The sequence below is a fragment of the Dermacentor variabilis genome, unplaced genomic scaffold (genome assembly GCF_050947875.1).
Source record: "Dermacentor variabilis isolate Ectoservices unplaced genomic scaffold, ASM5094787v1 scaffold_18, whole genome shotgun sequence".
Classification (NCBI taxonomy): Eukaryota; Metazoa; Arthropoda; class Arachnida; order Ixodida; family Ixodidae; genus Dermacentor; species Dermacentor variabilis.
This window is the reverse complement of record NW_027460346.1, coordinates 1,345,028-1,357,929: the sequence shown is the minus strand read 5'-3', so window position 1 is coordinate 1,357,929 and position 12,902 is coordinate 1,345,028. Positions and strand designations below refer to the sequence as shown.

Genomic DNA, 12,902 nt, shown 5'->3' with positions numbered 1-12,902 from the left:
GAATTAAAAAATGACCTTTTTATATCACCCCCTCATATTTCATCGCGAATCGACCACAACGTCAAGGTACAAGTACCAAGATGCCTCACAAACCTTTTCTTCAATTCTTTTCTGCCCAAGACAGCATCCGAATGGAACCACCTCCCCGCCTCTGTCGCCAGCAATCCGGTTCATTCATCCTTTCAGAGTGCTATATCTAACATTATATATATTGATTCACCACACCCCTCTGCAACGCCATCAGGCATTGAGAGTATTTTAAATAAATAAATAAATAAATAAATAAATACTATTACGGCCTCAGACCCCTTCCCACTCTTATTTTTTCCTCCTCCTCCTATTCCTTTCTCTCTTTCCCTATGTTTGATATCTTCGCCTTTCCCGCACACTCTTCGCTCCTGTTTCCGCTTTTCCTTCTTGCTGCAGCATCTTGCCGTCTCAGTCAGCGCTTCAGCGTAAGGCTTTTCCGATGCACCGGCCTGCCTCGTCGGTATCCATGGCGATACATTATTGAGTCATGTGCTCAGAACAGCCGACATATAAAGTAGGGTTACTCGCAATGGTGGCTTCAACCACCTTAGCCTCTGCTTTTTTGCGTATTTCCGCAGCTTGCTGTGTTGCTACGTTTCCTGGCGCAGCTTCTAAATATAACTTCAAACGCCTTGACTGTTCTAGTTAACGTCACCTGCTCTAAAAACCCCGCGCACATTGTCCTTTCTCCATAATTTTACAAGGCGTACAAAATTGCGCTTGCGAGGCTCCAAGATAAAGTGGCCTTTCCACTACACCTGTCATCTGTAGTTGGAACTCGTCGCACAGAGGGCGACATACTCCTCCCCTTTCCATCCATCCCTTTACTATGGAAATACAGAACATTAAAAGCCAGCACGCTCCCGTACACTTCTGTGAGCCGACCTTGAATATTGCGTGGCAGCCAGAACCATGTGTGGCTACATGGTAACAAATACCGCAAAGTTCTCTTTGGGTTCACGCACAATGCCAGCCTCACAACATGCAAGTAACACATTCTGCCACACGGAGTCTTCCCACACAGGTGACCGAGTGCTTTTCTTCCATCGCTCGTTTTAGTAATGAATCTGTAAGCGTTGGCGGCTGCGTGCAATCTCTTTTCGCTGATTTTATTAGCTATAAAAAAAATTTTTTCTCTGGTTTGGCTTCCAATACCAGCGAAAACCTATCCAAGCAGTAGCACAGCACCAAACGTATTGTTTCAGGGATACGTGCGTTGGATGACTAATTAATATTATATGGCTGATTTTGGGTATGTGAAATGTTGTGCTGTGTTTTTACTTTTTGTCCCCGTTTTTTTATCACCAAAAATAATAAGCCCACCAAATCCTTATAGTTTATTGTAATACACTACACTTGTCGCTTAGTGGTCTCACGTGACTTACGTTACTTGAACATATACGTTTGCATCCGAGAGCATTTGAATTCGAATGGTGTCGGAAATTTTCCTGCCTTGACGCCCGTGACACCGAATCTGGGTGCAGTCTTTCTGATCATCGGTGCACGTGCTGCAGTGGTGGTGAATTTGAACACCAGCCTCGTATTCGTCGAAACGCTTGTCACGATAACGCTCCCCTACGCAGGCAGACATAAACTGCCAGAGAGGCTTAGGAGGTAGCCTCTTCCTGCTCCACTATAGTAGACAGAGAGTGACTCGGCGCTGAAGTCAGCTGACGTGTTTGTGGACTGGGGATGACGGTAGTGCTAAGCCCGAAAAAGGTGGTGCGGGCCCTGTTTACAGCGGGCTTACAGAAGCTTACAGCGGGCCCAGCAACGTAGCCCTGTTTTATGGTATCGGCTGCTACGACGTTACGTAAGTCAATGACGCCGAACAAGAACGTATAGACGTCGTGCTCGCAAACATGGTAGGATCCGCGTAGGCTGGAGCAAGGGACCGTGGTTCGTTATCATACAGGTAAAAAGATGCAGGCATGCTTCAAAGTCGTTGCAAGGATTCTTGTATGTCATGGCAGAACGGGGCGAAGGTAAGTTTATGTGCGCCGAAGATTCATAGTCATGATAATCTTTCGAATGATTCATAGACGACAGCGAAGAAAATTCGCATCACAGGTACAAAAAAAAATCACCGACGATTGCGATATTCCCTAACGCGAAATTGGAGCGCAGCTCTATACGTGTTTTCATTTAGCGATATATCGGATGGCGCGGAGAATCTTTCTCGTGTGGCATGTTGAAAACGGAGCGAAGTGTGGAGCGACTGCCTGGCTAATCGGGAGATCGATAGAGGCAGCGCGTGGGTGACGCGTGGGCATGATTCACAGCAGCCGCCGCAGACAGACCTCCGCTCACGCAGCGCTTAGTTCCAGTATATGGTATCGATGGACGCACTCGCCGCATGCCGTATCGATGGTGTCATCGGTGCATAGACGACGCGCGCTACTCTGACGCCATCTTGTAGCGATCGTCGCCCTAGAACACGTCTTGCGCGACACCGCGCTTTTCTTTTCATGCTTTCGCCATACCCTCCTCCTCTGCTTTCCTCCTCGCGCTCTCTTCGCTGTCGCCGTCTTTCATCTCCCGCTGAGTTTCTAGTTCGCTCTTTCATCCTTCGGTGTGCTCGTTCGCTCGGTTACCCCTAAATACGCCCGCGAACGGCGACGCACAACGCAGCAATGGGCGCCTAAGAGCTGCCCTCTAAAACACGCAGTGCACCAGCTCTGTCTCTCAACAGCCGAGATCCTCCATCAGTGTTGAACGAATGAAAAGGAAAACAACGGGCGTATAATCGGTACAACATTCCCGCTGCTCTTGGATAGTAAGACATCACATTGAGGTATCGGGGGAGGCTTTCAACGGTTCTGTCGGGTCATAGGTGTATGGAGAAGGTACATGAAATTCGCCAATGCCTAGCTACGATAGCCACGAAAGCAGAAGACTGGACGAATTATAAGTGGTCGCCCATTTCAGTGGTAAAAACAGCACAACAGCCTAAACAGGCCACCAAGCCATTTATGAAAGCAATTAGGACAGTTTTTCCTTTTACTGGGTTGCCACTTGACAGAGTGTCAGAATGAATTTATTATGCAGATACTGCAAGAGCAACGCATCAAACTTGTTGTCCCTGATTGGTCACTTCTCAACTTGAGATTCCTAAGTACATTTTTGCGGACTTCGTGCCAGGGCACGTCGAAAGTAGATGGCGGGCCTCCGCTGCAGAAGCAGGAGTGGATTGCTTCGGACACTGGACATTTTCCTCATATGGCTGACCTGCGGTACAAGCGATGGCGGGCGTAAGGGGATGCTCGGCCCAGAATCTCGAGAGAAAGACTTCCTCCACCCGATAAAGATTGTGGGTAAGAGGAATCAGACGAAGGGAGATGGGGGAACGGGTGTCCCGCCGGAGGATACATTTTCGGGCACTAAGAACAGAGTGGAGTGAGAAGTAAGGGGGAAGAGGAGACGTTACAGATGGCGAGAAAGAGTGAACATTGCGGTCCGCAAGGTTACTGTTTTAGTCACCACCATGTTCCTGCACTCAGTGCAAAGCAGTGTTCACGCGTGACGACTTGTCATCGCTTGCATGGCTTCATCAAAGCCCTGACAGCCTCAGCGCAGTTAACCAACTCAAGGAAGCAAAGAGAACGCTGCGTAAGCAGATTTACGAACTCCACAAGCTAAGACTGTCATGCGCGAAATTGGAGGTGAATCGGGCGAATGAATGAAGCAGTAGATACGTCTTTGTATTGGCAACTCTAGAAGCCGTTAATTGTTCTATCAATACTGTCTAAATAAACAAAGATGGCTACGATATAGAGTGTTGCGGCAGCCATTATAGGCAACCATTATAGGCAACTCCGCGTTGCTAATCGTGGTGCAGTATATCACATATCCTCCTATGTTATACAGGCAGTAACGTCTATTCGCCTTTAAGAAGCTAAATACGCATGTCTTGCACTAATAAAACCAGGCTAAGAACTGTAAGGTTGCGTGGTCAGTGTCTCTTGAGTTCAACGCAAATGTTTCTCAGCTCCGTTTGTGAGTCACGGTGAAAATTTCTCTTTCTTTCGCTCATCCTTGTCCTAAGATTGTGTGCGGCTGATGACTGGCACTTGTTCGCGTTTGCAGTACGCAGTGCCCGGGCTTGAAAACACAGCAGACATCCGCCGCCTGTAAGGGGCCTCGCGCGGATCCTGGCACCCCCGTAAAATGTGAGAACGTGAAAATTTAATAAAACCAATTGGACCAAATGCGCTTCTTCAAACATGTTCCTGAAATATAAACAGGGTTTATTTTTAGCAAAGTCATTTTTATGAAATAAATGCATGAATCCGATACGAATCGAACCAGTTGAAACGGAATTTAGCAGCGTGCACAGTGTCGGAAAGCAAACTAGCCGCGCGAGGGGCCGGTCGAATGCTCAAAAGGTGGAACGCGCGCTATGGCGCTATAACGTAAAGCTGGGTCCTATAACGTAAAACTATTCCAGTATGTTTTTATTCCAATCTCCTGACGTCGAATATGCGTAACCGCCGACGCAAGCTTCGGGCGGTCACCCGCGGGGTTGTCTCAACAGACCAATCAAACGCTCTCCTCCTTCATAGGAGGTCACTTTTGTTTCCATGAAAAACGAATAACATTGCCTATACTGAGCAGCTTGTCTTATATAATTGGCTCACAAGAGGCGCGGAGCATGCTCAAGTGGAGAGGGTTTCAATAGGGCCGAGGCACTGCACTGAAAATCGACAAGCGTATGAAGAGGGTGGTGCCGGGGTCTGCGATTGGTCGGCTTTCCCTTACTTAGCTTGTGGTGGCTGTTCGAAAATTGCTGCGGCATGCAACGGAAGCTTAAGAATGACGCTAAAACGGATCCTCAGCAAAGAAGAATTGGCAGAAGGAGGTCGTAAACGTGCCGAAAGTGCTCGAAAACGTTACATGGCCACGCAAAAAGCTTTATTATGCGCAAATAAACCCATACTCTCCGGCAGGTGCGAGTAGCCAGTGCCTGAGCGATCGGCGGCAGCCATCTTTTATTCCTTTCGTAACGGGGCAGCCTGCGGCTATTCAGAAGAAAATTCAGTTTTGTTCGGCATATTAATGCATCTTTAACGCGTACACGTCACTTTGACGCGGTCAGTTTTTGCGGTTTTGTGACGTCGTGTGACAGGCAGGTGAAGTGGGTGCAGCCCGAAAGCTTTTGACCAATAACCGAAGGCTAATGGCGAAAAGGCGTCAAATCAGAAATAAATATTTTTCTTTTGTTCGGTCAAATCATGCATAATCCGTGTGTACACGCCATATCACATAGGGAGCTATCGCAGTTTTCGTGATGTCGCGTGACAGGCAGGTGAAGTGGGGGTGGTCCAAAAATGTTTTTGACCTATCGTGGATGGCTGATTGCTGAAATGGAATAGAAAAGTTTGGAGTAGCTTTACGTTATAGCACCCCTATTCCACACTTTTCTATTCCAATTCTGCTATCAGCCCTCTGCAATTGGTCAACAACTTTCTTGGACTACCCCCCCTTCGCCTGTCTGTTGCAACGTCACAAAACCGCGAAAACTCACCGCGTCAAAGTGACGTGTAAGCGTTAAAGATGCATTAATATGCCGAACAAACCTGAATTTTTTTCTGAATAGCCGCAGGCTGTCCCGTTCCGAAAGGAACAAGATATGGCTGCCACCGATCGCTCATGCACTGGCCACTCGCACCTGCCGGAGAGCATGGGTTTATTTGCGTATAATACAACGTTCTGCGTGGCCATGTAACGTTTTCGAGCACTTTCGGCACGTTTAAGACCTCATTCTTCAAACTCTTCTTTCCTGAGGATCCGTTTTAGCGTCATTCTGAAGCTTCCGTTACATGCCGCCGCTATCTTCGACCACCCACCTCAAGCTAAGTAAGGAAAAGCGGAATAATTCCCACCCTCTTCATCCGGTTATCGATTTTCAGTGCACTGGCTCTGCCACATCGAATTCCTCTCCACTTGAGTGTGATCCTCGCCTCTTGTCAGCCAATTAGATAAGACAAGCCGCTCAGTGTAGGTAATGTTATTCGTTTTTCAAGTAAACAAAATGACCTTTTATGAACGACGAGAGCGTTTGATTGGTCTGTTCAGATAACCCTACGGGTGACCGCCCGATGCTGGCGTCAACGGTTACGCAAATTTGAGGTCGTGAGATTAGAATACAAGCATATTGGAATAGTTTTACGTTATAGGGCCCCTAGTTGCTGTTGCTCCTAAATTTATTGCGAACGAATGAAATGACAACAAAACAAATTGAAAAATCAGAATCTTCTGCTTGCCCCACAGAACTAACGCATGTTAACAAAACGATATGTCACCTCGCGGCGTAGCGCTTGTCATGATACTTCCAACTTCCAGAGCTAGTTATCGTTCACTGATACCTAGCCTGTGGACAAAAGTACATTAGTGAGAACATTGCTGCTGCCTAAAGCACTCGTTGCACTCGCACAGAAATCAAACTAACGAAACCGATTTAACCTTAAGCGTTCATCACTACAATTTACTAAAGCACCTGCCTAAAGAAAGTACGCTCCGCGATTTGAAAAGCCCGCGTGATAAAAGCATAGAAACGGATGCAATGGCCTACCCGACGGAAAGAAAGAAGTCGTCCAGAAATACGTGTTTCGAATAAATCAGCACAGTGTCAGTGACCTCTTTCCCAATTCGCAAGTTTATTTTTTACGTAGCTCTCCAATAAGCGCCACCTGCTTCTTTTCAGTAAGCGATGAAATGTTACATTGCAGTCTTTCCACCGCGATGAAACGCCATAAGGGTTCACAGCAAAAGTCCTTTGACATCCGTTTTCTTTTTGAGACCTGTGCCTGTTTTTCAGACCTTTGAGGACTACGAGGCAACTTTTCAGTGCGCGCCGTAATGTGAAACCTGTTTCACTTCATGGCTGAACATGGATCGGCTGCCTGTCGGCGCGACCGCTAGGTGGTGATCCTTGAGGCGGAATCGCGAATACACTGTAAAATGAAGGAAGATGGACAGGTGGGAGTAGCCCACCAGAAGAGTAGCAATAGGAATGAAAAGAAAAAAAACACAGCTGTGTGTTCATCTCCCACACACAGGCCTTGTTAAGACATCTTTGTGAACGAAACCTCTAATGCAAATTTTGTTTCCCATCTTCTTTACAGCGTCATACATGCCATGTAATACATCACCGGTCATGACACATCAAAATGAACTCTAGCCAAGTACAAGCTAGTTAAAACTGATTCATCATCATCATCATCATCATCATCATCATCAGCCTGGTTACGCCCACTGCAGGGCAAAGGCCTCTCCGATACTTCTCCAACTACCCCGGTCATGTACTAATTGTGGCCATGTCGTCCCTGCAAACTTCTTAATCTCATCCGCCCACCTAACTTTCTGCCCACCCCTGCTACGCTTCCCTTCCCTTGGAATCTAGTCCGTAAACCTTAATGACCTTAGATTATCTTCCCTCCTCATTAGATGTCCTGCCAATGCCCATTTCTTTTTCTGTATTTCAACTAAGATGTCATTAACTCGCGTTTGTTCCCTCGCCCAATCTGCTCTTTTCTTATCCCTTAACGTAACACCCATCATTCTTCTTTCCATACCTCCTTGCGTCATCCTCAATTTAAGTAGAACCCTCTTCGTAAGCCTCCAGGTTTCTGCCCCGTACGTGAGTACTCGTAAGACACAGCTATTATACACTTTTCTCTTGAGGGATAATGGCAACCTGCTGTTCATGATCTGAGAATGCCTGCCAAACGCACCCCAGCCCATTATTATTATTCTTATTATTTCAGTCTCATGATCCGGATCCGCGAAAACTAGCTGCCCTAATTAGATGTATTCCCTTACCACTTCCAGTGTCTCGCTACCTATCGTAAACTACTGTTCTCTTCCGGGAGTGTTAAACATTACTTTAGTTTTCTGCAGATAAATTTTTAGACCCACCCTTCTGCTTTGCCTCTCCAGGTCAGTGAGCATGCATTGCAATTGGTCCCCTGAGTTACTAAGCAAGGCAATATCATCAGCGAATCGCAAGTTACTATGGTATTCTCCATTAACTCTTATCCTCAATTCTTCCCAATCCAGATCTCTGAAGACCTCTTGTAAACACGATGTGAATAGCATTGGAGAGATCGTATCTCCCTGCCTGACGCCTTTCTTTATTACGATTTTGTTGCTTTCTTTATGGAGGACTACGGTGGCTGTGGAGCCGCTATAAATATATTTCAGCATTTTTACATACCGCTCGTCTACAGCCTGATTCCGTAATGCCTCCATGACTGCTGAGGTTTCGACTGAATCAAACGCTTTCTGATAATCAATGAAAGCTGTATACAAGAGTTGGTTATATTCCGCACATTTCTCTATCACCTATCACCTATATATCACCTATAGTGTGAATATGGTCTATTGTTGAGTAGCCTTTACGGAATCCTGCCTGGTCCTTTGGTTGACAGAAGTCTAAGGTGTCCCTGATTCTACTTGCGATTACCTAAGCCAATACTTTGTAGGCAACGGACTGTAAGCTGATCGGTCTATAATTTTTCAAGCCTTTGGCGTCCCCTTTCTTATGGATTAGAATGATGTTAGGGTTCTTCCAAGATTCCGGTACGCTCGAGGTCATGAGGCATTGCGTATACACGGTGGCCAGTTTTTCTAGAACAATCTGCCCACCATCCTTCAACAAATATGCTGTTACCTGATCCTCCCCAGCGGCCTTCCCCCTTTGCATAGCTCCCAAGGCTTTCTTCACCTCTCCCGGCGTTACTTGTGGGATTTCAAATTCCTCTAGACTATTCTCTCTTCTATTATCGTCGTGGGTGCCACTGGTACTGTATAAATCTCTATAGAACTCCTCAGCCACTTGAACTATCTCATCCATATTAGTAATGATATTGCCGGCTTTGGCTCTTAACGCATACATCTGATTCTTGCGAAATCCTAGTTTCTTCTTCACTGCTTTTAGGCTTCCTCCGTTGCGGAGAGCACATTCAATTCTATCCATATTATACTTCCTTATGTCAGCTATCTTACACTTGTTGATTAACTTCGAAAGCTCTGCCAGTTCTATTTTAGCTGTAGGGTTAGAGGTTTTCATACATTGGCGTTTCTTGATCAGATTTTTCGTCTCCTGCGTTAGCTTGCTGGTATCCTGTCTAACGGAGTTACCACCGACTGCTATTGCACACTCCTTAATGATGCCTATAAGATTGTCGTTCATTGTTTCAACACTAAGATCCTATTCCTGAGTTAAAGCCGAATACCTGTTCTGTAGCTTGATCTGGAATTCCTGTTTTCCCTCTTACCGATAACTCATTTATCGGTTTCTTATGTACCAGTTTCTTCCGTTCCCTCCTCAGGTCTAGGCTAATTCGAGTTCTTACCATCCTATGGTCACTGCAGCGCACCTTGCCGAGCCCGTCATCATCTTGCATGATGCCAGGGTTAGCGCACAGTATAAGGTCTATTTCATTTCTAGTCTCGTCATTCGGGCTCCTCCACGTCCACTTTCGGCTATCCCGCTTGCGGAAGAAGTTCTTCATTATCCGCAAATCATTACGTTCTGCAAACTCTACTAATAACTCTACAAGTTTGGACTTTGCCCATTGCCGATTCCACGTCCTCATAAAATCTTTCGACTTTCCTGGTCATCATGACTGGATGTAGGGGCGTAGACCTGTACGACCTTCAATTTGTACCTCTTATTAGGTTCCGCAACACCTGCCACCCTCTAGTTAATGCTATAGAGTTCATGTATGTTACCAGCTATATTCTTAATAATCAGGAATCGGACTCCTAGTTCGCGTCTCTCCGCTAAGCCCCGGTAGCACAGGACGTGCCCGCTTTTTAGCACTGTATATGCTTCATTTGTCCTCCTAACATCACTGAGCCCTATTATATCCCATTTGCTGCCCTCTAATTCCTCCAATAGCACTGATAGACTCGCCTCATTAGATAACGGTCTAGGGTTAAACGTTGCCAGGTTCATATTCCAATGGCGGCCTGTCCGGATCCAGGGATTGTTAGCACCCTCTGCTGCGTTACAGGACTGACCGCCGCCGTGGTCAGTTGCTTCGCATCTGCTGGGGACTGAGAGCCGGGGTTTGATTGTTGTATTCATATAGGACGTTGTGGCCAAGCACTGCACCAGGGTGGCCAATCCTGCTCAGGGAGTGCGTTACCGGTTCTGGTCACCGGGATCAGGCCACACTCCAGGCCTGGTTATGCAATTTTATGAACATGCAAATTTTTTTAATCCGGTGAAAAATTGCGCGGCACCGGGATGCGAACCACGGTCCTCTTGCACGCGGAGCGGATGCTCTACCTCTACGCCACCGCTGCAATAGGGTAAACTGAGTAATAGCGTAAACTGATTACTTTACGCTATTTCGGATAGCGATAGCTTTCCGTAGACAGCGATGAAACTACTGAAAATGAAATGGAAAGGACTGTTCTTTGTGCGCTTTCTTTTCTCCAACGTTCTGACTCCTACTTTTTCAGGTGTTTGCGGCAACGACATGCCTCCGGGTTGTAACCGCGTAAGTGTCGGAAGTTTTGCTAAAGGTACTTATGGCCTTCTAGGCAGGTTTTGCGAAGGACTTCATCAACCTTCCAACTCCGCATGGCTTGGTCTTGTAAGTGTTCAATGTCACTCATTCTACTTTCATTTTTTTTCTTCTTGTCAGTAGATATAATTAGCCAAGCAGTGCGGTAAAAACGTTTACAAAATGTTAGTTTGAAATATCATCTGTATTTGCCTTGCTCTGGAAAGACGCGATTACACGTTAATGGTTCGTGAATATATACTACAGGAAGGTGCGCATGGAGGTGCACATGACTTCCATGAGCAGGCACATTTCTCTCATGCAAACTTTCAACATTACATGCATATGCCATGAACAGGCATGTGACGCAACGACTTCTTTGTTATTCTTCCAGGATGGGCTCATTGTTAAGATTCGCATGATATACTAACATGTCATATCCTTGCAGAAACGTGTTATAGTGTTTAGCTGCTTTACCTTTGATTAGAAATACATCCCGTAGGCATCTTCTAATAATTCAAGTACGCGGAATACCCGTCGTGGCAGCTTAGTAGCTTTGGCGTTGCGCTGCTAAGCACGAGATAGCCGGATCAAAGCCCGGCTGTGGCGGCTGCATTTCGATGGGGGCGAAATGCAAAAGCGCTCGTGTGCTCGTTAAAGAGCCGCAAGTGGCCGAAATTAATGCGGAGTCCCCCGCTACGGCGTGCCTCATAATCAGATCGTGGTTTCGGCACGTAAGGCCCCAAGGTTCCTTAAGTACGTGGCATGTAATGCATGCATCCGATAGTGAGGTCTTATTTAATACTGACATGTGGCATCGTTTATAAGTATTTTACCCGTGACCGCTTTTGACCGGGCTGATTGTAACCGTTGTTACAACCACAGAGTTTCATGCACTAATTACTGGAGGAAACTGTGGTGCTAGTGTCTACGGGAGCTGCAGTGGGGTCAGCACGGGAATTACGGGAAGTGTATGGATTTGCCTAAACTTGGTCCTTCTGGCTTCAAGCGGCTTGGTGACTTTGTAAACTCGTCATTTCCAACAAAGTGCGGCGCAATAAATAATTACATAAATATTATTAAAATTGTCCGACGGCAGGATTCGAGCACATGACCTCTACACTCTAAAAACAAAGAGTTCTGGGCACTCTCTTTGAGGGACTAACTGCTTGTCCCATTTCACTTTTCTAGAGTAGATCGACCCTCTTTGCGAGAGAGTAGGGCAACTCCTCCTGACAGAGTTTTGTTACTCCACCGCAAGGGAGTGCTAGTACTCTTCCGGAGAGTGCTAATACTCTCCCCACAGGGGTAATAGGACTCCTCTAAACCGAGTAGTTCTACTCGTCCAAGCGGAGTGTTTCTACTTCCCCAAGCAGAATGCTTGTACTCAGTCAGAACAGAGTGCTAGTACTCTTACCAATAGTGTGAAAGCACGATGCACATCCATGGTCGCATTAGAAAGGATTCGCAATACTTACATGTGAGGAATATTTGATTCCTTCATAAGCAGCTCCTGCCCTTTTGCTTGGTCAATGGGATGTAATCTGTAGTCGCCGAGTTACTCACATGAAACATTTTTTCTTAAAACGTGAAAATCTTTATTGATCCGTCACAAGACAAATTGAATATTAATTTGAGAAACATACTGACAAACACATAAAATCAGATTACAATGATGCCCATGAACTTTAGAACACACCTTGTCATAAATCATAAGCATCTTCTCTAAAGTTTCATCAGTATTACAGTGTAGAAATGTGAGAATTTTCATCTTGGTGAGACATACTGTACTTTGATTTTGTTGGCATTTAGTCAAATGGTACACCCAATATACCCACATTCTAGTTTTCTCGTCCAAATGACATGGCAATGTAGTTTCAGTCTTTGGCGTGCGCTCCTCTGCACTATGTGGAGTCGTACTGGGCTGGCTCTTTGACATCCTTGTGTCCTTGCAGCTGCCTTCTTGCCTTATATAAAGCGGGTGCCTGAAAAATATCGTGTGCAAAAGTCAACACGAGGATATGGTGTAAAGCATAAATACAGTCAAGGTCATGTCACTAAAAGAAAGTCTTAGCTCTTAGTCTTCCTACTGAAATGCATGCGAAACATCTAAATGAGTGCAACAGTCAACTGCTGAACTAACATAAATTTTAATATTTAAACAGAAAAGAAATAATTGAAAGTTCATCCTCGTTCAGCACCAACGTTACAATACTCCTGCTAATAAATAGAATATTGGTCATTGTCAGATGTCATAAGTCTGTCATTAGTCTGGTGTGTCGCAAACAGCACTTTTGACAAATCCTAAGCACCTGCCCAGGGTGCCCCCCGCACCATCTCTGGCTTTCCCACTGC

General features: G+C 45.9%; 1 protein-coding gene across 2 annotated transcripts in view; it reads left to right on the top strand.

The window, feature by feature from the left end:
* Positions 1–12,902, top strand: part of LOC142568330 (uncharacterized) — a 79,478-nt gene that overhangs the window by 31,156 nt on the left and 35,420 nt on the right. For both annotated transcript variants that reach the window (XM_075678338.1, XM_075678337.1), the window contains exons 3-4: positions 4,117–4,199; positions 10,504–10,637. In XM_075678338.1, the coding sequence (XP_075534453.1) occupies positions 4,117–4,199; positions 10,504–10,637 (217 nt within the window). The remainder of the gene's footprint in view (positions 1–4,116; positions 4,200–10,503; positions 10,638–12,902) is intronic.